A 27,985-nucleotide genomic window follows, 5' to 3' on the forward strand; every position below is an offset into this window, starting at 1 on the left:
ATATATATATATATATATATATATATGTGCGCGCGCGTGTGTGTATGTCTGTGTGTGCAGGCTCAGCGAAACACTCGAAACGAATGCAAAGGTGCAGACGCGGTGTAGGCGTTGTGCTATGTCTGACGAATGTGCACGGTGTGCGTAAGTTTGAGAGGTCCTGAACTGGAGGTATGATCGGTTTCTGGGGCGTAAATGCACACCACAGTTGCGCAGACACATCAGACGCGCGTAAGCGGGGTTTTAACGGTACTCGACCGTGCTCGTCTGCTGCGTCGTCTGCTGCGCCGCTGCTTCGCATCTGCACCAAGTCGGCACCGACCGTGGAGCGGGTGCAGCAAAATCACGAACCAGCCCTGCACCTTTCCTGCACTTTTTCAAACGAACGTCGTGGTTCTGCGGGCGTCATTGCTGCACCGCTGAAACGAATGGCAGGGTGCAGCACCTCGCGAACTGGTTCTAGTGGTGACGGCGCTGGCATCGAGGCACCCTAGTGACGGCGAATCGAACGTACCAATCGGGGCCACGTGACTACATTCCGAACAGTGAATCTTGGCGGTGAGTGCGCGCGTATCCTGACAGTTGCTTTGTTATGTGGTTGTGTACGCTTTTATTTGCATAGCTTTTTCTTACTCCGTACCGTGGTCTCTTCGCGCCTATCAATGGAGCCTCCCGCTCGGAAGAGGAAAATGTACCTGCACGATGGCCAACGTTTTCACGTTCCCTCATCGACACGCCGCTATAGGTTGCGTCACATGTCACAGCCGGTTGCGCAAGGGCATGCTTCGAACATTGCCGAGCCTGATCTGTCCTGCTCGTTTGACGACTGTCCGCTACTTTCAGACGATGAAATCGGCGCATCGTCAGCTGGCCGTCAGACTGACAATGCATGCCCGGCCCCAGACGAAGGCAACGAAAGCGGGCAATCCGACCCAGTACCGCCGATAGACGTTGCCCAAGCGCTCGCAACGGCTCTGCGCGAGTATGGCACGGCCACCCTTCCTGGATCCACAACATCAAAAGCTGCTGCAGTCGTAATGATTCTAGCTTTTGTTGTGGCGCATGGGCTGCCTTGGGACACCGTGGACGGGTTGTTGCGTCTCATCGAAGCATTGTTTGGATTTCAAGGTGACATGCTGCCTCGAAGCAAGTATCTACTCAGGAAGTTGTGGAATCCAACGATGCATACGGCCGTGAATCGCCATTACTACTGCAACATTTGCGGAAGTCAACTAGAGCAGCTAAGTTCAGAGACAATGCGCTGTCGAGAATGCCAAGCAGATATGAAAGTCTCGCTATTGAATAACGCAGGTTGCTTTTTCAGCATCTTGAACATCAAGCAGCAAATTGGTCAGTCAATAGCAAAGTTTAAGGACCTTCTGTTCGCCCAAATGGAAAAAATAGAGCAAGGATTGCAATGCGATTCAATGAGTGACATCACCAGTGGTGCCATATACAAGAGTCTTAGACAGAGTGGCAAGATATCCCACAAGGACTTGACGCTCACATTCAACACTGACGGAAGCCCTGTTTATAAATCGTCGAAAGCGTCTGTGTGGCCCATCCAGTTCACTATAAATGAACTACCGCCAGGTGTGCGCCGCCAAAGCCCTGTTCTGGCTGGATTGTGGTTTGGCCACAAACATCCAGACATGATGGTGTTTATGGAAAAATTTGTGGAAGCATTGCAGGCTGTTGGAACTGTTGTGTGGCAGCATGGAACAGAAACGGTTAGATCAAAAGTTCATTCCATCTGCTGTTCATTTGATGCACCAGCCCGTGCAGCAGTGACAAACCAGACACCGTTCAATGGAAGGTTCGGCTGCTGCTGGTGCCTGACCTGTGCAGAGCAAATCGAAGGTATGGCGTTTTTCACATTGCTCATGAATTATTAGCTCTCTCTGATTCCGATGTGCCCGCTAGTTGAGTGACTACGCCATTTTGTCATAAGGATGTGTTGGAAAATGTCTTGCCACGATAACTAGTCTTAGACTCAAACATTGCAGATCAAAGTTGTTTTCACGTTGGCTTCTATAATGTTTTACTTTGTGTGATGATACCTTCTAAGCATACTTGTGACTTCCTTGCAATGGGTTTTCTTCTTAAGCTAGTTTATGGAATGCGTAAGTTCTGTCCATGTTTTGACAGTGCGGTGCATGCTCTGCATTATGTTGTGTTTTACAGCATCCATAGAGGAGTGGTGTGTAAGTTCTCTCTGCTCCGGCGTTCACCCTATTTGAAGTGCAACTGCTATGTAACAACTTTATAGTGGGGGGACACAGTGCTGCATTGTCGATTTACACTGTGGGCAATAGCTTGTAACAAAAGGTAGCACAGTACAGAGGCAGTAGCATTTAGTGTAGTGATTAAACCGATCTATTCGGGCTTACTTTATAGGTACTGATGGGCTATTTGGGTACCCATGATTTTGGTGAAGCAGTGCACTTGGAAAAAAAGGACTGCTTCTGGACATTTGGACATACGTCAGTGCATGTGTATGTCTTCATAATTCATTTTCATGTGAACTTGTGTTTTTTCCCTAGTGCGCTGATTCACCAAAGTCATGTCAAGTGGGCTGTATATAGGTCAGTGGCATGTTTGCACTGAGGCCTTTTGGTGACTTAGAGCATGCTAAAATCGTTTTGTTCAGGCTGTTCTTGGTGCAGTGCAACGTGATGAACTTGAAATCTACTGAAGCAAGGTGTTAGGCTGGGGCTAGTTGTTAATCCATAATGTGCCCGGCGCGACAGCATACAAAGGACGGAAAGGCACGATGGAGACAAGTACACGATGAACAAATTGGCTGGCACTTTCCTGCAAGCATTCTATATTGATGCAGATTCTTGCTAGAATAAAAAGAACATATGCTTCACATTTCTGTGCACATATTTGTTGAAAGTACTGAATTGCTTGCAGTTGACATCATAGCTTTCATGTCACCACCTGTTACTGTTTAACTTGTGAAGGGCCATGAGATGCATAAGGTGCTGCATCGCATTAATGTAAATGTCAGGCAACCTACTACGTTGTACCCTACAAAGCACCAATATGTCACTATGAGCACACTAGTAATAAACATTATGGGATTTCCTATAAATATTTGTATTTTTAGGTGTATGTAAAAAAATTTATGGGCATTTCCTTCATTGTAGGTACTCCTCGTTACATCCAAACGGACTTTGCACTGAGAACAGAAGAAGGGGTCCTGAGAGACATGAAGCTTGCCCTTGAGCTGAATATGCCAGTGAATGGCATCAAGGGTCCATCGCCCCTGATAAACCTTAATTTGTTCAATCCAGTGTTGAGCCAGGCAGTTGACTACATGCACTGTGTGCTGCTTGGAGTGACAAGGCAGCTTACCGAGTTTTGGCTGGACAGTGCAAACTGCCAGGAGCCGTTCTACATCGGTATGTACCTGTGCTCACTTGTTAAAGTGGAGTAATTGAATTCTATATTTTGTTCAGATAAGTCAATTTTGAAGGGAAATAACAATTTGCTCTTGCAGTGCATGTGACAAGAGTATGCCTGATAACATCCATGATTTAGCTGGTACTGATGTTATACACATACAAACATTACTTTTTTTTTAGAAATATTACATATCTTGCGCACAAGTCAGAATACTAATGTAATGCAATGCGCTTGCCATGCTCTAAATTGGAGAAAAAAAAGAAGGGGCAATCAACCATTCCTGTATACTGGGGAGTGCCGAGCATTGTAAAAAATATCCCACTAAAACTTGCAATTGGTCCAGTGTGGATACCTGCCTGGAAATAGCACTGAAAAGGAAATGTTTACAGACTACAGTAGGAATGCCTTTATGTAAGAAGTACACGTAACCGAAATTGACAGATTTGGCCGAGCTGGGTTGAACTAGTTATAAAACAGCTGATTGCTGAGTTGTCGGCTAGTTATTTCAACAGAAAAGACACAATCCAAAATTTTTGTTAGTACTTTTTTTTATTTCACGTGATATTCTGTGACTTGCATGTTCTAAGACCTATGGTAAGCATGTGGCTTAAAGAAACTAGAACACGTCATTGCAGTATTACCAGCGTCTGCATGTTCATCATCATTAACGTCTCCGTTTTTGTCGATTAGTATAATGCTTGCATTCTTCCAATTTTCTGGGACCCTTGCAGTCGATAGTCACCTTGAATAAAGAGCCGCCAGTTTTCCAAGCATTGTGTCTCCTCCATCTTTGATTAAATCGACTGTTATTCTATCTTCCCCTGCTGCGCTCTCTTGCTTGTTTCACGTCTTGTAAGGCCCTTCTCAGCTCATCGCGAGTTATAGGAGTTTCTGTATTCTGTTCTTTACTGTTTTGAATGGAGTTCTCCCGAGTCCTCTGGGCACTGTACGGGTCAGTACAGAATTCTTCCACTGCCTTTACTATACCTTCAAGATTGCTGATGGTATTACCCTGCTCATCTTTTAGTGCATACATCTTGGTTTGTCCTATGCCAACTTTCCTGCTCACTGATTTCAGGCTGTGTCCATTTTTTACGGCTTCTTCAGTCTTTCTCATGTTATAGTTAAGACTATCACTTATTTTCGCCTTGATCAGTTTTCACAGTTCCGTGAATTCTACCTTATCTCTTTAATTCGACACTTTCATTCTTTGTCGTTTCTTTATTAGGTTCTTTGTTACTTGGGAGAGCTTGCCTACTGGTTTCCTTGGTGCCTTGCCTCCCACTTCAATTGCTGCCTCTGAAGCCAGCCTAGTTACGGTTTCATTCATTACCTCTATGTCAGCGTCTCTCTGTTCTAAGGCTGCATATTTGTTTGCAAGTACCAGCCTGAATTTGTCTGCTTTTACCCTTACTGCCTCTAGGTTGACCTGTTTCTTCTTGACCAATTTGGCTCTTTCTCTCATCAAATTGAGGTGAATCCTAGCCCTTTCTAACCCATGGCCACAGCACTTTATTCTACCTATCACTTCTACATCCTGCACTATGCTGGGATCGGCAGACAGTATGAAATCAATCTCACTTCTTGTTTCACTATTACGGCTTTCCCAGGTTCACTTTTTATTGCTACGCTTCCTGAAAAAGGTGTTCATTATTCGAAGCTTATTCCTTTCTGTGAATTCTGCCAGCATCTGTCCTCTAGCGTTCCTAGAACCAATGCCATAGTTTCCAATTGCCTGTTCCCCAGCCTGCTTTTTCCCCATTTTTGCATTGAAGTTACCCATTACTGCAGTATACAGAGTTTGCACTTTTCTCATCGCTAATTCATCTTCATAAAACCGATCTACTTCATCATCATCGTGACTGGATGTTGGAGCATAGGCTTGTACTGCAACCCTCTCATTAATGCTGTAGAATTCATCAATGTTGCCCGCCATGACCTTATGGATTAGTAATCCTACCCCATATTGCTTCTTATCTGGGAGACCTCTATAGCAGAGGACATGGCCGTTATTCAGCAATGTATAAGCGTCACCAGTTCTAGTCTCACTAAGGCCGATGATATCCCAAACAATATGTGGCAGTTCCTCAAAGAGTCCTACTAAGCTAGCCTCACTAGACAGAGTCCGGCTGTGAAAGGTTGACAGGGTCATTTTCCATTGGCGGCCTGCCCAGACCCAGAGATGTTTAGCAGCCTCTGCTGCGTTGACCACCGCATTGGTTAGGTGCTTCGTAGCTGCTGGGGACTGAGACCCATGGGTTATTTGTAGGAATCATAAGGGGAGGGGGTGGCCAAATACTGTACCAGAGAGGTCAATTCCTGTTCTGGTGAGGGAGTGTCTTTGTCTAAGCTGAGTGTGCCTTCCTAATTTGGTTGTCCCTGAATTAGCATAGTCCCACTCGCTCTCTGCATCTTTTGCCGGTGTCAGGCATCACTGCAAGCCTCTGGATGTCATATAACTGTAAAGGCAATGTGCTTCTCTGTGCATTAAGAAAATTGATAGTATAGGTTTCATATCACAGCAGCCAACATTGGCTATAATGCACCAAGCACTAATAAATGTTGTTTTAATAATGCCTAATGCTTGGATTGCTATAAATATTTGTGGCCTTGCCACAGCTACCATACTATGTGGAGTCTGTATATTTATGTGTTTGTGTCCACATGGCATTGCGTGAAAACTAGGCTATTACTAAGACATGGTTAACATCTAGTCTTGGTACTTGAGAAACTGGGCATATGATTGCACTATTCCCAACCATTGCAAGTATTGTAACAGGTGAGGCAAACATCCTCTTCATGGCATAGGTGGAATTTGTGGTAGTAACTACGGCTTATTTTTGTGCAGGTGCTCCTTCAACTATAGCCAAGCTGGATAAACGTCTCCTGAGTATTTGCCCACCCCACTGCTTCACACGGCTGCCACGGTCCTTGGCAGACAGGTGCTTCTGGAAGGCGAGCGAGTGGAAGAACTGGCTGCTCTACTACTCTCTGCCAACAGTACTCGGAGTGCTGCCACCGCGGTTCTGGAGGCACATGTCAATGCTGGCCGAAGCCATTTTCACTCTGCTCAAGAGTGAAATTTCACCAACTGATCTTCAATGTGCAGGTAAATTGTTTACTCGCATTTAGACTATCTTGCTTCTATTTTTAAGAGTATTTACTACTCAGCCTGTTATTAGCATTCTCCTGCTGCCAGTGTTCCCTTGTCATAGTCATTAGCTGGTCCTTCATCAAACCTGCAGCCCCCAGCGACAGCTGTTAAGTGCATTTGCTCTAAACGTGTGTGCAAGAGTAAAAGCTTTTAATCTCGGCAAAAAAATACTGCATGGCCATTTGGTCACAAGTCTGCTTCAGACCAAAGTTAGGGGTGTCGTTATTAGGAATAGGTAAACGAAAATCGAAATTTTCGAGAGCATTGTTTAGGGTAATCTTATGATGCGAATGTTATGTTAGTATACACATTACATACTTACTGTACACAAACTGAAAAGCCAAAGAGCAACAATGTGCACACCTTTGGTTAGAGCAGAGGCGCAGAGACTACTCTGCCCCTACACAACCTTTTGCGCATCACAAAGCATCACATAGTACGTGCCTTAGCCAATCAATTCTGTGGAAGCTTGCTAGGTGGTCATTTTCCATCTTAGCTAACCACTATACTTGCAGGCTGAAGTAATCAGCAAGCCCAAAGCGACACTGATTATGGCAAAGGCTTGGATTTGTCAGGGAATTCAACCTTGTTCTGCAATATAGCTTTCTGATTCACTCAAATAGCAGAGTGAAAGGCCCTAAAAGTGCCTGTCCCTGGATCGAGTCTTGTAAAACAAATGCATCCTCTAGTGCAAAGCTTTTCTCCTGACACTACTTTTCTTTCATGACTTATACAGCATGCTATATACCACTGTGGCAGGTGCATTTCTGATCGTCCATTCACTCTGCATATTCCCCTCGATGTCCCTGTACCCAGCTGTGCACCCAGTGAAAAAGTGCTCCCGCAGCCTCGTTTGCACAATTTTCTGGCAGATGTGTTTTGTCTGATATTTGAGGTCGCACTGATGTGGGAGCATTGTGCACACACTCTAACTTCTATACGAGGGTAAACAAGAGTCAGAAAAGACTTATATCTGGTCCTGCACTACAATAGGTTGCATTTTATGTGCTCTGAACTGCATTTGCTTTGTTCCACTGCTGCACTTCTGAAGCTGTGCTACACCAACTATCCTAATTTTGTGCACTGCTGGTTTCTTCTGGTAGCCATAGCTTCTGAAATTTATGAAGCCTTTAATTAGACTGTCTGAGTCATTACAATTTCACTCTCATTGACAACCATGGCAGCATTGTTTTCTTTTCTGTTTTTTTTTTCTGTGAATGCTAAAACAAAATGCGATGCAGGAAGATAAAACACTCAATCTGTGCACATTTCATGAAAAGGGACAGAGAAAGGACGATAGTGAAGCGGCCAACAGGGGTGGATGTTTTCTCAAGTTGAGTATGCAGTTATCATGTGACTATTGTAGATACATCCGCAGACACTATAATACATGCTCAAGCTGTGTCAGAGTGTATTTGTTCTGTGTCCCCCATTATGTAAAGTTTTACTCTTGATACATGGGGATGCTCTAATTTAAACCTTGTTAGAGACACACGTTAAGTGGATGAAAGTATTGGAGATGTGATAATTTACACGTGCATTGACAAGCTTACTCAAAGCTTTCTTTCAACAATACTCTTACATGAAACAATTATTTTTTCTAGGTCACCTGCTTGAATCATTTGTGTGCAGAGCTGCAAACCTCTATGGGACTCGCTTCATGACTTATAACGTCCACCAGCTTCGCCATCTGACGTCAAGCGTGGAGCATCTGGGTCCTCTTTGGGCAAACTCAGCGTTTCCCTTCGAAACAGGGAATGGGAAGCTCACAAAGATGGTAAAGGCAGCAAAAGGAGCTCCGACACAAATACTGGAGAGAGTCACTCTGGAAGGAGAGCTGGAGCTTGCGCTGCATTTGCTTTCTCTTCCGCATGATGTGGTGAGGTTTTGCGAAAGACTGCTTGGCAATGTTCCTATTAAGAAAGTGACTCGAATTGATAATGTATGCTTATTTGGAGCACCAGTTACAGCTATGTTGTCCGAGCGGGAACTGCAATCTGTGCAAAATTTCTTGGACACAACATGTGCTGTAATTGAGGAATATTCAAGAATGAGCTTTGAAGGCACAATTATACACAGCCAGCAGTATAGAAAAGCAAAGAAAAGTGACTGTTCTGTCGTTGCAAGCCATGATGGGAAATTTTTTATAGTTTCCCATATATTGCATGTAATTGCCGGCATTTCTGGCTTGGTTCTCTTGCTTTGTCAGAAACTGGGAATTGGTGAAAATGCTGATGGTTTTCCTCCTCACATCAAAGAGTGTTTTTTTTCACCTGTTGACACTTGTGTTGTTTTAAAGCCTGCTTCTGTTGCAATGCCGGCTTTGTTTATAGATTTTGAGGCTGAAAGCAAGCAGTATGTATGTGCATTGCCCAACATTGTAGAACGGGATTGAACTGAAGTACAAAAACAAAAGTCTCTGCGTCACTGTATTTACGGAAATCTAACTAGCACGTTTTTTCTGAGAAACTGCGTTAAAAAATAACCTGAACTTATATAAAACAAAAGCTGCATATATGGCCACCAGTGTTTGTGGCATTGTGGAAAGCTCGGTATCTGCAAGAACGCTCGCTGCCGCCTACTTTGACAAGTCAGATGCAGAGTTGCATATAATCTGAATTAACTTCTGGGGTGTTACATGCCAAAACTATGATCTCATTATGAGGTGCGCTGTAGTGAGGGACTATGGATTAATTTTTACCACTCGGGTATATTCAACGTGCCCCGAATATGCACTGGTTCCTTCATTGCTGTGTTCTACTGTGGCTGTATACTGCTCTTTGAGCTGTTTGGTCGGAGTAAATTCCTCAAACTGGGCTTTACTCTGCGAAAGCAGAGACGAGCTTGCATTGCTGAATGTTTGGCAATGTCGATGTTAGGAGAATGAAGCTAGGATTGGGCTTCCTGAATGATCCTATTAGTCTGCGCTCGTAATGCAGATTGCTTACCCTTAAATCAATCAATCCGGATAGTGTCGAAGCTAGCTGATGTCCTTGCAACTGTGCCGATCTTCACATCCATGATCATTTCATTCCTCATTGCCCTCAATGTGAAGCCAGAGTAGAGTTGTAACCTTGCAGAAATTGAAGAAGAGACTGGCAGTCTAAGCTTACCGTATTTACTCAAATCTAAACCGCCCTTTATTGTAAAAAAACAAAGAAAACTTACCTCAAATGCAAGCCGAATTAAAAAAAGGCCTTTTTATTGACAGAAAAGCATGATTTTTATTATATAAGTGTGCGTACCATAGGCACGTCCTAAGTTCACTTGTCATCCACAACATCGCTGTCCTCCTCTTTGCTCACTTCCCAAAGAGCATCGTCCTCACTTCAGTCCAGCGTGTTAGAAATGCAGCATTTTCGGAATGCTCTGGTAATCATTTCAGCTAGAATTTCATCCCATGCCACTGCAAGCCAGGGCATCTATTCTGCAATGGTGATACCATTGTCTTCATGTGACGTAATGCTCAAACAGCCAATCAGCTCATCCGATTTTTCTCAACCAGCCAATCAGTGTGCAATTGAGGGTGACACTACAGTTGAACCCACTTATAAAGATATCGGTTAGCACAACAAAATACTGCTACACTGTCAACTTTTGTATGTTTTGTATGGGGAAATAACCTGCTTTCTACAGTGGCCCCATGCCGCATTATCGGTTATAACGATGAATTCTGGCTGCTGAATGTCCGTGCTGAAAGGTAACGGAATCTGAAATCCTTGAAAAGAAAAAAAGTGAAATGCTAGCCGCTCCATGCTTGCCCGCCACTGCAACTGCCGCCGTGCGCTTCCCTCCATGGGAGATTCACACCAGCCTCGCGCATCTCTCCCGTCGCCCTTCCACCCCTCCGAACAAGAATGGGCTGCGGCCATAGCTCTGTGCCTCGCCACTCTCCAAAACGCAAATGGACCACGCCAACTGCACCGCCGGCACTGCTCCCAGATTGCTCGCTGGGCCATCTCTATGGCTGGGTCCTCACTGTTGGTTCTTTATTCTATGGTCCTCATTCTGCCCAGTTCTGCTAATGGATTAAGTCACTCGTACTTGTCTCTGTTTGTTGCATCGAAGCCATTCCTGGCCATGTTGTTTCTCAGCCTTGTATGAGTTGCTGCCGAAATGGAAGATGGCTGATCTGCCTGCTGTTCATCAGCAATGCACTACTTTGCTGGTGAAAAAAAGGCACACTGCTATAGATTTGGAAACCAAATGCTTCTAACTGATGAGGCGATCGTCACAAACGTGCATCGGATAGCGACAGTGACGGCCACGACAGCAGCGCCGACACTGTAGGGCAGGCTGCTTCAAATCGGCTTCACCCAGTCCATCGTGGCGCTGTTCATGGAACTTTTCTCGTGAACGTGCGCTACAACATTCCTGGGGAACTTTTATTTGGCCAGTAGTGTGTTGTGTCCGTCCATCGACAAAACAGCACAGCATTGCTCTTTTTCACTTCTTCCCATAACCTGCTGTCCTAAGCTTGATCTCTTTCACTCTTCGTTTACTGTGTATATGCCATGGGCATGTCGAAGAACACCGGTGTCTGGTCAGTGTTTGCAATCTGCTCCAGTTGGTAGCTCTTTTGCAACCATTTCTCGATGACGTAGTACTGGAATGCCATGAGCTTTTCCTCAGAATTCGCTGGCTAGTTTCTGGCACACGAAAGCCAGTTGTCTGAGGCTGAAGCCGAAACATTTCATGAAACGCGTTACCCAGCCTTTGCTGTGCTTGAAATTGGTTTGTGTGATATACCCCTAGCATTGGTGACCTCCCTTGCCTTTGCCTGTATAATCCCCATCGTTATGTGCATTCCTGCTTCTCTCTGTTCCCTAATGAATACGCCGTATCTTCCACCTCATGGTGTTGACTCCTCTGTGGTCCGGTGAAACCCATGTGGGCTGCACTGCAGTTGGAAAGCTTGTTCCATTTCCGCCACCGTAGCATGTTCTTTTCGTCCATGCCGAACTCGTGCTGTACTTGGAGGTTGGAGGTTTTCTCCATGTGTAAAACGACCTTTTGCCATTAGCCTGTAGTGTAGTGGCACCACTTGGTCAGTGCCACCACAGTGGCTGGCACGAGGCTACAGTGCAACACTTGAAAAAAATTTGGACAACCTGCTCTGAACGATCGCTTCCAGAAAACACTATGGCGCACGCATATGTTGCTACAAGTCTGTGACGGTGAGGTGGCGATAGGTATGTGGCAGTTGTGGCCAAACCACCGACTCAAATCTAAGCCGACCCCTTGCTTCCGTACTTCATTTTCTTTTTAGAAGTACGACCAGTAATTACGGTATTACAAACACTGCACATATGTTAGTACACTTGTTTTTCCTGTCCCATTATAGAAGCACATTGTGTTGGAAGCATGAACCAACTAGCCAATTTAAATATTTAACTTTTATGTTACCTGCATTTGTAGGTCTCAGTATCTGTACATGAGAATGTTAAATTTACATGTACAGTGAAACCTTGTTAAATCGTAGTTGGCCGGAGCTTGGAAAAAGTATGTATTAAACGGTAGTACTGCTAAACTGAAATAGTGTGAGATTGCTCACTTACCTGTCAAAAATGGAACTCGGAGAGAGTGCAATAAAAGGGCAAAAAACATGCAGTATTATCCATTTTGCACGACAAAAGTCTGTTATATTCGTTTGATGCCGCGGCAGCCTAGCAGCGACGACAGCAGCATCAAACTCCTTTAAGCTCGGCAAACACTCGCATGAGGCTGACGTAATGTGCATCTTCTGCCACTGTTGGGCCTGAATCGCCCGTGCTGTCGTTTTCTGTGTCGTCCTCATCACTGTCGTTAGGGGACGCTTCAGCAATAACAGAGGCAACGATGGTGAAAAGACAAACCTCAAAAAGTTTAACCTCGTAGCCAACGTCTTTTCGCAGTCCCAGCAGCACTGCCGAGCATCTTCTCCTTCGCATTCCAAATGCCACATACCATATTGAACGTTGGATCCTTCTCGTGTGCCAGCACCAACTTTGTGCCACGTTCGGTTGCACAAACAATTTCCAATTTTTCATTTATGCTGAGCACCTGGTTTTTGTCCAAACTTTGGCATGACGCAAGTCCTAGCTTGCACGATGCCACAACACTATCTGGCTCGGCACCGAAATAATGTTGATGTTAGTGTGGCTTCACCCTTCCAAGCGGCTTCTGCGTTCGTACTTCGAGGCCGTTCTGATCTCAGGCTCATTCTGCCTGGCCGACCTACCGCCGTGATTGTGCTAGGAAAAGTGCAAACACTATGTGTTAACCAATACGTACGCAATAAACTGGAACGGTTTATGCGAATACAAAACAGATTATGTTGAATAGCCGCTGAGTTGGGGTTACTACGTTTAAAATGAAACTGCTGTTTAAGCAGGTACAGTTTAGCGATGTCTTACTGTATTCTTGTACAGTAAGTCACTGCAACATAGTGTTTGTAGTAATAATTAATTCATCAATAGTTAATAGTTAGCCTTTTTGTATCTTGTTTCGTAATCCACATTGTGAAAACTTATTGCTGTTTCTGACGATGAGCCGTCACACTTATAAGCCATTATATTTGGAGAAATACTTTGATGGCTGATAATTAAATCCTCTTCCCGGAAGAGGTGCACCAGTATAGTTCTGTTGCGTATGGAAATCTGAAATCACAGCTACTTGATGGAATTTGATGGAATTCAGACTATAAGGTACATATGTTGTCCACTGATAAGCATGTAGTACTGTAAATTCTTAATAACACTGCACTGAGCTTATGTATGTAAGCTATGCATTAGGAGACATGTAATGTGTTTAGTTGAACTAGTGCAGGGGTGTTTTTGCTGTAGAATATATCGGCCAGGTCGGTAGTTAATATTCTACATATTGGAACCCAGATCATGGTAGTGAATCACAATTTTTCAGGTATTATGACAATAACAAGATTGAGCATGTGCTGTTGAAGCAAAATTCTAGGGACCATGGGAATGGTGGCCAAACTGCACGGCTGAGCTCTCCAGTGGTGGCGTACCTTTGTCTGAAACTTCTGTACTGCCCAAGTGCATCGTTTTTACGCAAAGCTTTCCTTGGCTTTTGCAAGGGATGTTTGCTCAGTCACTTTCTTACTGAGTATACTTGGCAGGTTTCTTGCTGAGTAAACTAGCCAATGCTTGATGCATTCTTAGTAAACTGGGCTGGTCCCGGAGATGATGCGGTCTGAACTAGGCCAATTCTGGAAACTCTAATGTGTTGTTGCTTGAGTCACATAGAGTTTCCACAGTCGTGTGGGCATTTTTGGTGGCAGAGCAATTTTAAAGTTGAGCATATAAAGAAAACCTGCATTGTGGGAATTTGTGGCATTTGCACCTGTGTCATGGGACTGAAGCACATTTTTAAAACTTGTGCTATGCTAAAAACATAGTACATAACGCAGTTACCCGCGCATTAACACTAAGTCAATTGGCTCAAGTTTTCTGTGATGAGAGAATGCGAACAGTTCCTTGTATGTACAGTGTCATACTTGGTGGTAATACATCATACTACATGCTAAATGGTAGAAGTGTTAACTTGCAACTACAAATTTGCATGTTACACGTTGGCTGCCACCAACAAAGAAATGCGACCCCACAGTAAAGGTTGGGTGGAATATACACTTAGCTTTCTTTCTTGGGAAACATAGGCAATGCCAAACAACGTTTGAAAACTTTAGTTGAAGAGCACAGCCAAAGAGTAGACAATGTATAGACCTGTCCAGCTTTCCCCAGTTCACATGTGTGCGTGTTTGCAGTTTGTGTAAAATACCATATGTCCTGGAACATGCACTAAACAGAACGCAAAGCCGCTGGGGACATGATACAGAAAAGATATAATGAAAACCACATACGATTATATGAAAAAGAAAAAGGTAAAACCCATTATGGGGATTCAGGAATTGCCATTCTTCAATATCAATGAGTGTACATAGAGCGCAGCGGTCCTGTTTGACCACCACTTCAATGGTTCATACAATTTTGCTCTCAAACCATGCACACAACTGCTTATTTGTGCTCAAGTATTAATGTGGAATAATCTGTGGTCTTCACTAGTCTTTTTAACGCCACTTAATTGCTTGGGTCGCAGATTGCTATGAACAGTTTTTATATACAGCACAAACCTTAATTGTTCTCAATGAAGTGATTGAATGTAACAGTGAATTTTCTTTACCTTCTCTTCTTACTTTCGTGGCACAGAGTGCCTCCAAGCTGGCGTAACCAGCGTCCCATCTCTGATAGAAGAGGAGAAACGGCGACAGCTGAAGCAAAGTTTTCTCTACCAAGTAAGCTGGTTACGCCAGCTTGGAGGCACTCTGAGCCACGAAAGCAAGAAGAGAAGGTAAAGAAAATTCACTGTAACCATTCTGTTTTTACAAATAAATGCATTGTATAATACAGCTTGTTAAATGACATATGTAATGCAAATGCCTTGTTGTAAAAGAAGTAGTGTGTACTTCAGCTGCCCACTCATTTTTCCTGGCACCTCATGGACAAAAGGTCAACAAAAAGTGCAATGCTGCAGGACAGCACCTTTTGTCCATGAGGTACTTCATGTTGCTTCAAAGAAAGTGTCATCTACAGAGAATCTGACACAGTGCATGTGCTGTCTGAAGCGGGACAGATACAAAGTTGAAGGAACGTGAAACAGAGTGACCTTTTCACTGAAAAGCACAATTTCTTATGCTTATTGTTTGTTTATTAGGCGAGCTCTTACAAACTGGCTCACATGCACCAATACTCATTCCCGTGAACTTGCACTGTACTGATTTTTTATCACCATAAGGATTATGAAACTTCTTTGTTGTTTCAAGCTTTTTCAGAACTATTTCGCTAATCCCAAGGTACAATATGTGTTCTCACTCACAACCAATTCTGTCCATTCTATCTGCAGGCATTGATGCAAGGAATGACTGCCAAAGTCATTTTTCACACTGTTTATAATTGCTGTACACTGGGCATGTGAACTTCCATCATGAAACACTACGGTGATATTGTACAACGCATTAAGTCCATGAATATCCCTGACTGACATCTCTGATGCAAGCAATATTATTAGGATGTGACAAAGTGCATGCGTCTTCTGTCACTGATCAAACTGCCTGCAATAAACTCCTTTGCCAACTCGTCCTTGTTTGAAGTGTTTCCAATGCGCTATAATCACATTGCCAGATTCTTTTATTGAGTGCACAAACAAACATGTAGCATTTTATTATGAAACTTTGATGGTACCCGACTCCTATATTGCATTAAAATCTTAGGCAGATCTACTCTGAACAAGGGATTCATTCTCTGATGATAGCTTTTGACAATATCATTGTGCTAAATGCAGTGCTTATTGGTTGGTTGAGGAATGCGTTATGCAAAGGCAGTAGTATCGCCATAAGCGTTCATCCGAGACTATGTCCCCAAGAGAAAATCATTGCATCAAAAGTACCGACACCTGCTTTGATGGGGCTGTATGTGTTCGTTGCATGAAATTCCAGAAGTTGAACTCTGAACATCTTGTTTGCTCTGGTAAATATGTGTCACAATGGTTCAGTGTCATACAGCACATTGATCATGCTCTTGCATGTACTACAAACAACTCATCATAAATCTCGCTGTCGATGAGCTTTTGTATGCACTACGACTTAAGTGCACATACTTTGTATGCAATTCATAGTCATCCTCAAAGATCATGTTGCTCATATGACTACAGTGCGTACACATCGCATGCCACCTCACACCTCACACATAATCTCGTCAGGTCTACACAGCACATCGCACACGTCATACAAGCTCTACGCATTCTTATCGCACACGTCACACAAGTACTACGCATTCTCATCGCACGTCGCATAAATCTCGTGCACTTCTCTACGCATTCTTATCGCACATCTCATAAATCTCGTGCACTTCGCAAAAGTGTGCGCAGCACATCACAGAGATCTCGCTCATCTTCGACGAGAAGTCGCTCAATATGCGTAGCATATCGCTCATTTCTTGTCAAATCTCTGCGACATGCATACATCTCGTTCAATTTCTCACACAAATTTTTCAATAGGGACATGCCTCAAAAATAATGAACCGAACCATATTTCGCGGGGCGGGTTGTCTCACTTTCATTTGACTCGCCTTCGTACATTAGAAATGCGAAGATACAATGGAATATACAAATGTGAAGATACAACTTGATAAAGGGCAAAACATTGTCACTGGAAACAAAGTTCACTGCGCATACACACAAAACCGCGCAACAAGATATATAAAAATACGTGTAAGTGTCGAATAAATCTACGTACTTAAGAAAAAGTCACTGTATATAATGCGTCAAACAAGGCAAATAAACAGGTCGCGTAGCCACAGATTCACAGATCACAGCACCCCCCCTCCCTCCACTCCCAAAATGTATCGCGCGTGACGGAAGGCGGCGCGCTTCCTGCCCGCTTTTCTCCATTGCGGCACACAAGACTCAGCCACCATCGTCGGCTCACCCCCTCTCTCCCACTCTTTCCCTCGCACATAGAGCATGCGGCGCGCGGTCAGGATGTTATCGCCCTTGGCGTTTATTTACACGGAACATGAGAGCAACGGCAGGAATGCGCCTGGAGTCATCATATAGCTGTTATCGCAATATTTTAATAGTATCCGGCAACTGAAGCGTCCTGTGGCCCATTACTTTCCGCAAAAGAAGTAATAAAATCAAACTTTCACCATGCGACAATGCGCTGCGCCGCAACAATGTCTTCTTTTTTTCTTTTTGTGGTGGGGGGCGGCGAAATAGAATAACGCAAAGGAAAGCATGTTGGCTACAATTGAATGCCTACTTTGGGCCCCTAGTGTGGCTACCGAAGGAATATCGAAAACGTGTGACGCTTGGTCCACAGAAAATCATACGCGTACTGCTCGGTATCCTACACCGGCGAGACAAAATTTTCCGGAGAAGTTGCGCTCAAGCGAACGCGTTGCAATCAGTCGAGTCCCCGCAGTGCTGGCGGCGAGCGACTATGCATTGTTTCTTTTCCTCGTCTGCTAGCCAGAAAGCGTCCAAAACTCTGCCAGGCGAAAATGCAGCCGGCCAGAGAAAAAAATTGGAGGACGCTTAAGCTTCGCCTTCAAGAGTGGAACGCGATAGCGTTATCGCACCCCGTTCGCACCGCCTAGTCAAACGCGCTACGCCAGCCAAACGTCGCGATCGGCAGAGATAGCCGGGCCCCGACGCGCCATGAAGGCGGACGCGGTCATGAGGCGAGTGGCGCGCCACGTGTCGGGGCTGCGCCGTCCATTGCGAGGAGGGGGTCTTCTGTGTTTGCCGCAAGATGGCTCTGCGTGTGCACAGAGCGCTGAAGAAGTTTAGCGGAAACGTACTTCACTACTCGTAAAGCTGCGACTTCTGTAAGTTACATGGTCATAATTACCTATATACACCGCAGTATAACTTTCTACGGCACGTTTCTAAGGCAACACCGCATTCACTAGAAGCGATTTTGTCCCCTTTTGAAGGAACGAACTCGTGGCTGAGAGGCAGCGTCTCCGTCTCACACTCCGGAGACCCTGGTTCGATTCCCATCAGCCCATCTTGCAAGATGTTCTTTATTTATAAAGTGCCTTCTGGGATTTATCGCTCACGGCCATCGCCGTGGACGCCGACGACACCGGCTTTTCTGCGACACGAGCTCCTTAACGCTGTCGCGTAAAAATAAACGCGCATCCAAGTGTACCGCGCGGTTGTCGATGCAGCACGAGAAAAACGCATGCGCTCTGGCTGGATCGGCAGCCCGCGGGTGGCGAGAGAAAAAAATGAGGCTCAATGTATCTTCGCGAATAAAAGTCTCGGTAGAAAAATAAATAAGAACTTCGTTACAATGGTGGCTTAAGTGTCTTGACATGGATGCTTTGGCGCAGGTAAACAAAAAAATGTTCTTATTCTTTTCTGTGACCTCACGGCACACATGAACCACCACAACGCTTTGTCTCATCAGACTTCGCTGCGTGCTTTGTCAACTTGTCTGATAGTATGTTGATTTGCTTATCTCGTTGTATGGCCCGATGTATGACGATGTAAGTCGATGCAGCGTTGGCATCAAATGTTTACAACAGCATCATTAAACCCACAAATTTCCGGAATTGAAAACCTAAAGCACGACTTTGGTTTACACTTTACACCCACGATGTTTCAGAATTGAAATCCAAGCGCTCCGTAGATACCGCTGCCTCCGCGAGATGCCGAGACGAGCCCGCTCACCATCAAAACGCCCTTGAAATTTTTTGCTCGGTGGGGCTCCTTGCGTTACGATATGTGACTCCCGATGCATGGGCGTTGCCGCAAAATCCAGCCCGATTTCGCAATGTTCGCGCTAAAATTTCTTTTCGAGCGTGAATTAAGGACATTCTAGACAAAATCGAGCATGATTTCCGGCGCCGGGAGTTGTTTTGGCCGGCGGCACATGTCAGCACGAAAAAATTCCGGGGGGTGGGGGCTGAAGCCCCATAAGCCCCCCCCCCCCCCCCCCCTGGCTACGCCCCTGAAGTCAGCATATCAGGCACCCATTGTGGTGGTCAAAAAGAAAGACGGCACAGTGCGCCTCTGCATAGACTTTCGAAAAGTTAATCAAATTCTAGTTCCCGACTGTGAGCCCATTCCTAGAGCAGAGATGATGTTTGCCAGGCTCACTGGAAGTCATTATTTTTCTAAATTTGACTTCACAAAAGGGTACTGGCAAGTACCCATGGCGAGTCCAAAGAAGCCACTGCATTTTCATGCGACTCTGGACTATACCAATTTAAGTACATGCCTTTTGGCATTAAGACAGCACCTGCTGTCTTCAACGGATTGATGAGGGAGGTTGTCGGAGACATACCTCACGTCTACTATTACTTCGACGACGTTCTTGTGGCAACAAAAATATGGCAAGAGCATTTAGAGACTTTAAATTGCTTGTTTCACAGAGTGCGCACAGCCAAACTAACCATAAAACCCAACAAAAGTGAAATCGGCTCCCCAACAACATGCTTCTTAGGCCATGTGATGGGTAGGCGTTTTACAGCCCTTGAAAGACACCACCAACAAGATCAACACTGCCAAACGACCTGGAACGAAGGAGCTCAGGGCCTTTTTAGGACTAAGGGGATATTACCGAGACTTTGTTCCGAACTACGGTGAGCTGGCCCATCCACTCACCGACCTTCTTACGAAGAAGGGCTCTCCGAACCGGCTGAATTGGCAGACACCACACGAAGAGGCATTTATGCGATTAAAAGAGCTGTTGTCACAGCAGCCTATATTAAAGGCTCCAGACTTGAGCAGACACTTAGTGCTACGCACAGACGCCTCTTCGAGAAGTCTCGGAGCAGTTCTTTTGCAAGAACGCGACGGGCGTTTGCATCCCGTGTCCTACGCTAGCCGGTAGCTTTTGCCACGTGAAGCTGCCTACTCCACAATTGAGAGGGAATGCCTCGCCATAGTGTGGGCTGTACAGAAATTTCATGTGTACCTTTATGGTAAACCGTTCATCCTGCAGTCCGACCACCAACCACTGCGATACCTCAATTCGGCGAAGCACGTGAACAGTCGCGTGCTACGTTGGAGTTTACTCCTTATGGATTATGACTTTCATGTGGAGTATATTCGTGGATGTGATAACGTTGGTGCAGACTATCTAAGTAGAATAGCTACGGACACGGACTAATCTGTCATGAGAGTAATAATTTGAACTGTGTGACTTCCGATACTCCGTAGTGCTACCCTCCTCGACTTCTTCAACTTGGGGGGAAATGTGATAGGAGTTTGGACTGTTTGAATGTCGCGGCCGAATGCGCGTGATTGCTGTGCGGCGGCGACGGACGAAGAGGAAGAGAAGGTCCGGTGTCTGGGCGGAGACGGCAGCCATGCGATCTGCCTGAGCTGCTTGGACTGGCCTTCCGAACGAGCCGAGCAGTTCGTCTACCCAAGGCCGGTGTTCCTGGGTGTGCTGGAAAAATAGGCCGAGCTGTCCTTGGGCTTCAAACGGCCTGCTCCACTGCAGGGCGAGCATCCGACACCCGCATGTTCCGGTGCAGCTAAGCCTTCCGAACGGTCTACCCTGTGGCGGGCAGACGTGTCGACCATGCTGTCGCGCGAGTGGCTCGTCGTGTTCCGGACATCCGCCCCGGCCTGCAGTACCTGCGCCACTCGCCGTTCCGGATTCATCTTTGCGCCTCTTCGTGCCGTGAGTGTGTGACACCGACGCGCTATCGGACGCCTTCCTACATTGACGCTGAGCGTGACTATACTTAAGCGACAGACATTTATGAAAGGAACTGTGTGTTTGTTATCGTGTACGTTATCCTAGTCCTGTCCCCGTGTCATTGAAGCCTCTCTGTGTTCATTGTGCCATCCCTGTGTGCTTGAAGCCTGGGCCCACATCCTCCTATCAGACGTACACAGTTTTCATTGAAAGGTATACAGAAAAATGAAATTGAGCTCTGAAAGTGCTGGCGGCTACTTGCGGTATGCCGCTAAGCCATCATTTCCCTATAAACATAGAGGTGACAGGTTCGATTCCTACTAAAACAACCTTTTTTTATTCTGTTGAATTTTTCTTTTTTCCCAGTCAGAGCTGTTTTTGTTTTTCCTTTCCTCCTCACGTATCTATGACTAGGAAACTCGCTAATCGGGGGCGGATAGGGAGCACTGGGCTTATCCTTGTTCTTAGATCTCCTAGTTTAAAAGCTAAGATGGCTTCTAATTTTACCCTTGTTCTCATTTGGACTGCCATTTATGCAGGTTCAGCGAGCGCAGAATGGCACCACTGGAGAGGCATTACGAAAGTAATCATGGATTAATAATAAAATCGAAATGCAGTCTGTGTGCATTGGTAGGTTCGTCACGATCGGTAGCCGCTCATCTTACGTACTGCTCGCAGAACAAGGACTCCTCCTTAACCGATACATGCTGAACTCAAGACAGTCTAGTTAGCCGCCAGAAACCGCAAGTCACATCTGCATAACTGCAGGATGCTTCTTTGCAGTCTAAAACTCAGAACGACGAACTAGTGCTTAGTTACCCACCTCCTCGTAATGTCTGCCCCTTTATGCTAGGCACAATTTTCTTCCGCAGCGAAGGTTGAGCAGCACATTAGCAAGCACGAAAGGATTGTAACTTGGCAATCCAGCAGCTGCAGCACATTTAGTCATCGAACCTCTCTCAGTCGGCATCAGTGCACTTCACCAAGTGCCGAAAAACACTGTCCGCTTCGCAACCCTAGACTCATGGAAACCACAATACAGTTAGAACTATTCAAAACAATGGCACTTCATCAAACTCTGGGAAGTTCACTTCAAAAGATTGAGGAAACAAGCTTTGCACGGCACGAAATAATGGTTACGAGAATGGAAATAATGGAAATTTGGGCAAAGCCACTCCGAAAGACGGAGGTCAAGCGGCTTGGTCGGAGCGGGAGATGCGCGCTGTCGTCGCCGCAAGGGCACAGTTGAACACGCTTGCCAGTGCCTATCAGCTCAGCTTCAACCTACCGGCACGTTCGGCGGCGGACGTGGCATCATTAATACGGACTGCTGAATTCTTGCATTTTGAATCTCAGATACCCGAATCAGCTAGAATTAAAACCACTCTTCGTACCGAACCGGGGACGCGGCTTGCATCCTTCTGGAAAAGCCACTGCACACAAGAAGTCAAACCAACCTCTGGATCTTTCCGTCTCGCTCTCCTCCACCTCTAGTGGGGATATATCATCAACCCCTGGGCCGGTGCGTTGCACACCCACTGGTGACAATGTCCCACGCCCATTTCCCCTGCGGGCGATGCCCGTGTGCCCCCAGGGTGCGCAAACCAAACAGATGCTCGTGACATTGAGATCGCTGGAGCCGCTCAGGTCCAGCTGAGGATTCTTTGATGATACCCCAAAGAAATGATGATGAACGGGCCCGTCGGCTAGCTGGGGGGCTATTCTGCAAGAGTCCACCTAGTGGACTGTCCACTTCGGCCTGACGTCATCAGATGCGCGTTCTGTTCTGAACTTCGGCGAGTGCTGACGTCATCAAAAGGGAATCCGAACTTGCACTAAAATGCAGTGGAAGACCGCGTACCCGAAGAGCGTAGTGCCCGGGTCGCCCTGGAACTCACCCGTGACAACGTAAATCGAATGAAATGCCGTTTAGCCGTTTGCTATTAGTTTCGGTTGTGGTTTGCCGAGTGAAGATATGAGACGAGCTTGGCCGCGTGACTGGTAACAACATAATGTGTCTGAAAATTTTATTTTCATCATCTTTTTGTACGGTATAGCGGCGTTTCACTTTTTTCTGTCATTGTAAACTGCAATTGCTAGTTTGCCACCAGAGGGCCACGTATCGAACCGAAACTCAAGATGGCAGCTGTTTGAAATGAATGAAACAGCTGACCACAAACCGTCGCTTACCGACCATCCCCGTAAACTGCTGACGGCAGCACAGTATGTCTTGTTGGTAGATGCTGTCTTGGTGCATTCGCTAACACTAGTGTTGGAACTGAACATGACAGCGTCTACGCTTGCAGTGAATAGTTGACGCACGATCGTCGGCCACTGAGCGTGGGTAATCCCTGTAAAGTAGCGGTGGCAGTATGTCGTGTTGATGGTTGCTGTCTCGGAGAGTTCTCCCATAGTACTGCTGCAATCGTTGTCAATGGACGCGCACCAGATGGTGTATGCCTGGTCGTCACGACTGCGACGCTTCGAGAGAACTTGCAACTCGAATCGCCTCTAGTACCACACCGACAACTATATCGTCTGCTGCCTCGACGAAATATGACATTCAACGGTAAGTCGCGGCATTGAACAGACGGCAGTGATGTTGACTGCGCATAACAATCTTTATGCAGGCCCACAAGTTCAAGAAGAGCGTACTGCAAAGCGTTTATTCATGATGCTGAATAAAAGAGCCCAGTGGCGGTCTGTACGTTTTCCTGAATATTTTCTACCCCTCTGCAGTTCAAGCTTCCAGACGACAGTGTTTGTCCATCACAGCGCCATGGCACCACGGGACATTGGCCCTCACATAAAGCATCGGCAACCGGAAATTATAATCAACTTTATGGAACGAAATCCGCGCTTAGTGAAATCATCATCAGATCTAGACCCAAAATTCACAGCTCAAAGAAAAAAGGAAATGTGGGAGGAGCTCGCGAAATTGCTAAACGATGCCGGCCCTCCCACAAAGCCCCTGGTGCAGTGGGGTTGCTGGTGGAACAGATTTGTAAGTCGGGCCAGGGCTGACGCAGGAAACCTCTCCGCCGAGGTGAAGTAAGTAAACCAGGCGTGTATGCTTTAGGGTAACGTCTGTTTCGAGTGTACGCAAACCACATTGCGGGTCTACCGGCGGTGGACTTCTTGGGGGCGCGAAGGGCCGAGTGCTCGCCCTACTCGGGCCTGCGAGTACAGTACCGGTGCGGCCTGCGCCTTTCTTGAGCAGCCAATGCGAAGTGAGAATCTCCCTTGTATATTTGTATTCCTTTAGAAAAGCCAGGATTGGCAGTTAGAAACCTTCACCTGTCCTGTTGCCTGGTTTAACTAAGCAGTAAGGAAGGGCATAATGAGGTTTTGTAAATAAAACTAGTAGGCAATAAACAATGCTGGAGCACAGGTTTCCATTACAAATGAAGGCCTTTGAGGCAAGCTGTACCTAAATAGAGCAAAGCCTACTGGATTGCACAATATGCTTCACCTCTTGTAACTATTGTTACCAGTGTCTGCATCTCTTAAGCTTAACAATTTGTTTTTCTTCAATGCAGAGCGACTCCCACCAACCACACACCTCAGCTGTGACTGAGGTGTCACAGCCAGGCGACACCTTAGTCTCTGCAGCCTCAGCACCTCAGCAGCAACCACCATCTGCGAGCACTGGCGTCACGGGAAGAAGGTGTACTGCCAGCCGTAAGTGTGTGGTGTATGAACGTGTATGAAAGTACGTGTATGTGTGAACGTAATTGCGACCTCACGCCAAAAATGTGTGCATTGAATGTCAACATAGCTGTAATAGTGATACAGAAGTTCCTTGTACTGGTCACTGAAGATGAAAGGCACCTTGCAGTACTTTATGCATGTGAGACAAACATGTCAAGTGAAGAAAGGAAACCACACAGAAAAGGTATACTCAAGAAGGTATACTACAACCAACTGATTTTACTGCTGCTTGGTCAGTACCAGTGTACACACAGAGGCACAGCAAGGCAAAAAAGAAAGTAAGCACAAAAACGCTGTAGATCACCAAATAAGTTAACGTGGCATTTGCATGTTGCGTGCACATGTTGACATTTCTTTTTCTAGCTAGGAACCTATACCTCATGACACAATTAAATTAGGCTAAGGTCCTATGTCTACTGTGTGTGCACAGTTTATGTGTACTGGTTAGTGGTATGTCAAAAAATTGCAGTAACCTTCATAGTGGTGTTGCGATGAAGAGACTATGCAAAACCTATTTTTTTAAAATTCGGGACACGATAGATTGAATATAATGTCCTGAAATAAAAGATGCAATCGTTACAAAAATGAGAAAGGAAGACACACTTTTCACATGTGTATAATGTTGCTTGTCCCCGTCTCCCACGGTGTTATCATACATTACTTACCGATATGGCCAATTATACACGCTTCATAGCAAGTGTTTAAATGTGAAAGGCACGTGAAGTTTATTTGTCCACGTGGCGTATTGGTTAATAGGAAAACTGAAGGCATACAAGGAGCACTTGTTTGGACAGCACTGTAACCTAGTGGAACTGCTAATGAACGCTATACACACTGACACCGAAACAGCACTGAGGAAAAGGTGTGTCAGCAAGGCATGCCATACATTTTCAGCACGTATATTTCCTATTGCTTTCCTGAAGCAGTAAGATGTGCACCTACTTGTAACGATGCATGTGTGGTACATCTTTATGCTGCAATATCAGAATTTAACACCATGGCAGTGATTTAATAACCCATTCTTTTTGCTTTTTGGGGGATCAACTTTATGGAACAGGACATGTAGTAACGCACCACTGTAAACTCGTTGACCACTAGATGCCTGGTAAAGTCCAAGCATTCGCAATGACAAGGCAGTTATGCTTGGAAATTACATGTGGAGCCACACGTGCTTTTTTCAATTCATTTAATTTCCTTTCAGACCGCAGAGTAGGAATGTTACCTAAAGGGCAATAATATTTGAACAAAACAAGCCTGCTCATATGTGAACATGCGATGCGAGGAGCTCAAGTGGATGTAAAATGCAATCGGGTGAGGCGTCTGAGTAATGCATGTAAGAGTCTTGGTCATTAGTGGGTATGTTATATGCTATGCGTGTGCTTGAGGCAACCTCATGTTTCACCTACTCTCAGCTGTGCAGCAGATTGTTTAGCTTTCAGCTTCAATTGGAGCGGTGAAGAGCCGAACAAACTGAACGCATACTTCATGGATACTTTGTTATTGAATGTTAACGCTCCGTATGTTGTACATAATAAGTGCAAATGGATGTTGTATGGTTCAGGTAGTTTGGATATTTAGTAATGAGGCAATACATGAATAAAGAATTTGTCCAGAAAGGTTTTTAACTCTGAGCAGAACAAAGGCCACTGTGAAAAACCGCTCCGAATGTATGTAGTATTATTGGTGGGCAGACTAACCTAACGCATGGGAGATGCCCACAAAAAGGTAACAAAAATTGAATGAAGGCAACAACTACAGCACATTGTGAATGTAAACCTCCATGCTATGTATACGCTGAATGTTTGAAAAAATATTGCACACTTTCAGTCATGCATGTGCGATTACCAAGTGGCTGGCTAACAAAGCTCGCCTATGCATGAAGCTAGGACTGTATTCTAGGAAGCCAATGTCACTTGTTGTGTTGCGCTTTTCTAGATGGTATGAACATAACTTAATGTGCAAAACAAAGTTGCGGATCACATGCAAGTTTATGCCCAGAAAAATGGATTGAAGTCTTGTAACAAGCAGCTTGTAGTGCTTAGGCAGCCGCAATAACTTTTGTCATATGTAGTGCTGTTCAACACATTATTATTCATGGACGCATAGCTAGCATAAAATGTACTGATTTCTGCAATACAAAGTTATGAACCCTTTCATTGTTCACCCCCAGCGGTTTTTCTTTCTCAGATATTGCAAACAAAATGCCAGTTTCTTTTTGTTTGTGCAGAAAGAAAAAAATATGATGCCACCTACAATGGCAAATGCTCCCTTTCTATGCTTCTCAAATCACTGTCACACAAAAGCAATGTCAAAGAAACGCAGAAACACATCAGTACGTCGACGGCGCTGAAAGGGTTCAGGTGATAGCTTATCAGGACCTGACGGCCTCCAGTACGAGTTTTATACACACTTCTGTAATCAGTTGAAAAGCAATGTGATGCAGCATCATGACATTTGCCAGACATATGGAGAAGTGTAGCGTATCGAAACAGGGCGATGTTTATGTGAATTTGAGACACCTCATAATTTTCACCAACTCCCCCCCCCCCCCCATGACCCCCTTTGGCATGGCCGAGAGCCTTTCGTTATGAATAGCAATGCTGCACTTGCAACGGCCAAAATGCGAGACACTTTCTCCTGGTGTCAGGGGCACATCATGCCTGTGACAAGAGCAGTATTTCTAGTGGTTGTACTTCCAAACATTGAAGCGCTATTACTGGCGCATTCATTTAGAAAACATACATACATTTGACAGAAAATGCAAGATGTGCAAGTGGAACAATACAAAACTGTTTTACCTAGCTGTTAGTTGCATACCAATGTGGGCATAAGCAACCCTACATATCACAATGTTGCTTTGAAATTGAGTGCATTTGTTGCTTACCTATCGTCAAAAGATAGGCACACTCTGAAGTGTGGAAACATTGCATTGTTTTACACTGCACATTTGTCATTCTGTGGTGGTGACCTAACATGTATTTTACATGTGACATTTAATTGATGTTTGCCTGCTTGCAGCGTTTTCCTGGGTCTTGCACTCTGACCATGCAGTCCTGCTTGTATATGTACTCTGTGAACTTTTCCCGGGTCAAGCATTCTGTTGTCAGTGGCCCCTGAGACTGTGTCTCGCTTCAAATGTTCTCAAAAAATTTTGCTCTGCTCGCAAATGCATCAAGATGCCATGCATATTATCACTGAACATCTGTACCTAAGCATGCTTTTCATTCATCTATAACGGCCGCTATAACTGTGCTGTAACCACACATCTGGCAATATCTGAATCTCATGTGAGAGTCCATAAGGTCAAGCAGCCATTGTCGATTGCTTTGTAGCACTTCATCTTTTTATTATGTTATTTGTGAAGTCACATGTGTCCGTAGCAGCACACGGCACATGTAAAAGATTTATGCCAATTATGATGACAGAAATCGGCACGGCGCGACATATGATTGCATCAGAAAGTTTTACAAACATGGCGTGGACAAGAACTGAAAAAA

The 27,985-nt window shown here is 45.2% G+C and overlaps 1 protein-coding gene across 1 annotated transcript; it reads left to right on the forward strand.

Annotated features, from left to right (window-relative positions):
- Positions 1 to 31: 31 nt before the first annotated feature.
- On the forward strand, positions 32 to 13,673 carry LOC139048786 (uncharacterized). The gene is made up of 4 exons (XM_070523439.1): positions 32 to 1,860; positions 3,153 to 3,407; positions 6,260 to 6,520; positions 8,170 to 13,673. The coding sequence occupies exons 1-4, from the start codon at positions 663 to 665 to the stop codon at positions 8,958 to 8,960; spliced, it is 2,505 nt and encodes an 834-aa protein (XP_070379540.1). The 5' UTR covers positions 32 to 662; the 3' UTR covers positions 8,961 to 13,673.
- The last annotated feature ends 14,312 nt before the right edge of the window (positions 13,674 to 27,985 follow it).

This window comes from Dermacentor albipictus, chromosome 8 (assembly GCF_038994185.2).
Source record: "Dermacentor albipictus isolate Rhodes 1998 colony chromosome 8, USDA_Dalb.pri_finalv2, whole genome shotgun sequence".
In the NCBI taxonomy this organism is placed as follows: domain Eukaryota; kingdom Metazoa; phylum Arthropoda; class Arachnida; order Ixodida; family Ixodidae; genus Dermacentor; species Dermacentor albipictus.

Bases quoted from the DNA above. Each gene is read 5' to 3' on its own strand.
- LOC139048786 (XM_070523439.1), top strand. From the start codon at position 663: ATGGAGCCTCCCGCTCGGAAGAGGAAAATGTACCTGCACGATGGCCAA. The intron at 1,861-3,152 runs GTATGGCGTTTT...CCTTCATTGTAG, and splicing joins CTGTGCAGAGCAAATCGAAG to GTACTCCTCGTTACATCCAA. The intron at 3,408-6,259 runs GTATGTACCTGT...ATTTTTGTGCAG, and splicing joins CCAGGAGCCGTTCTACATCG to GTGCTCCTTCAACTATAGCC.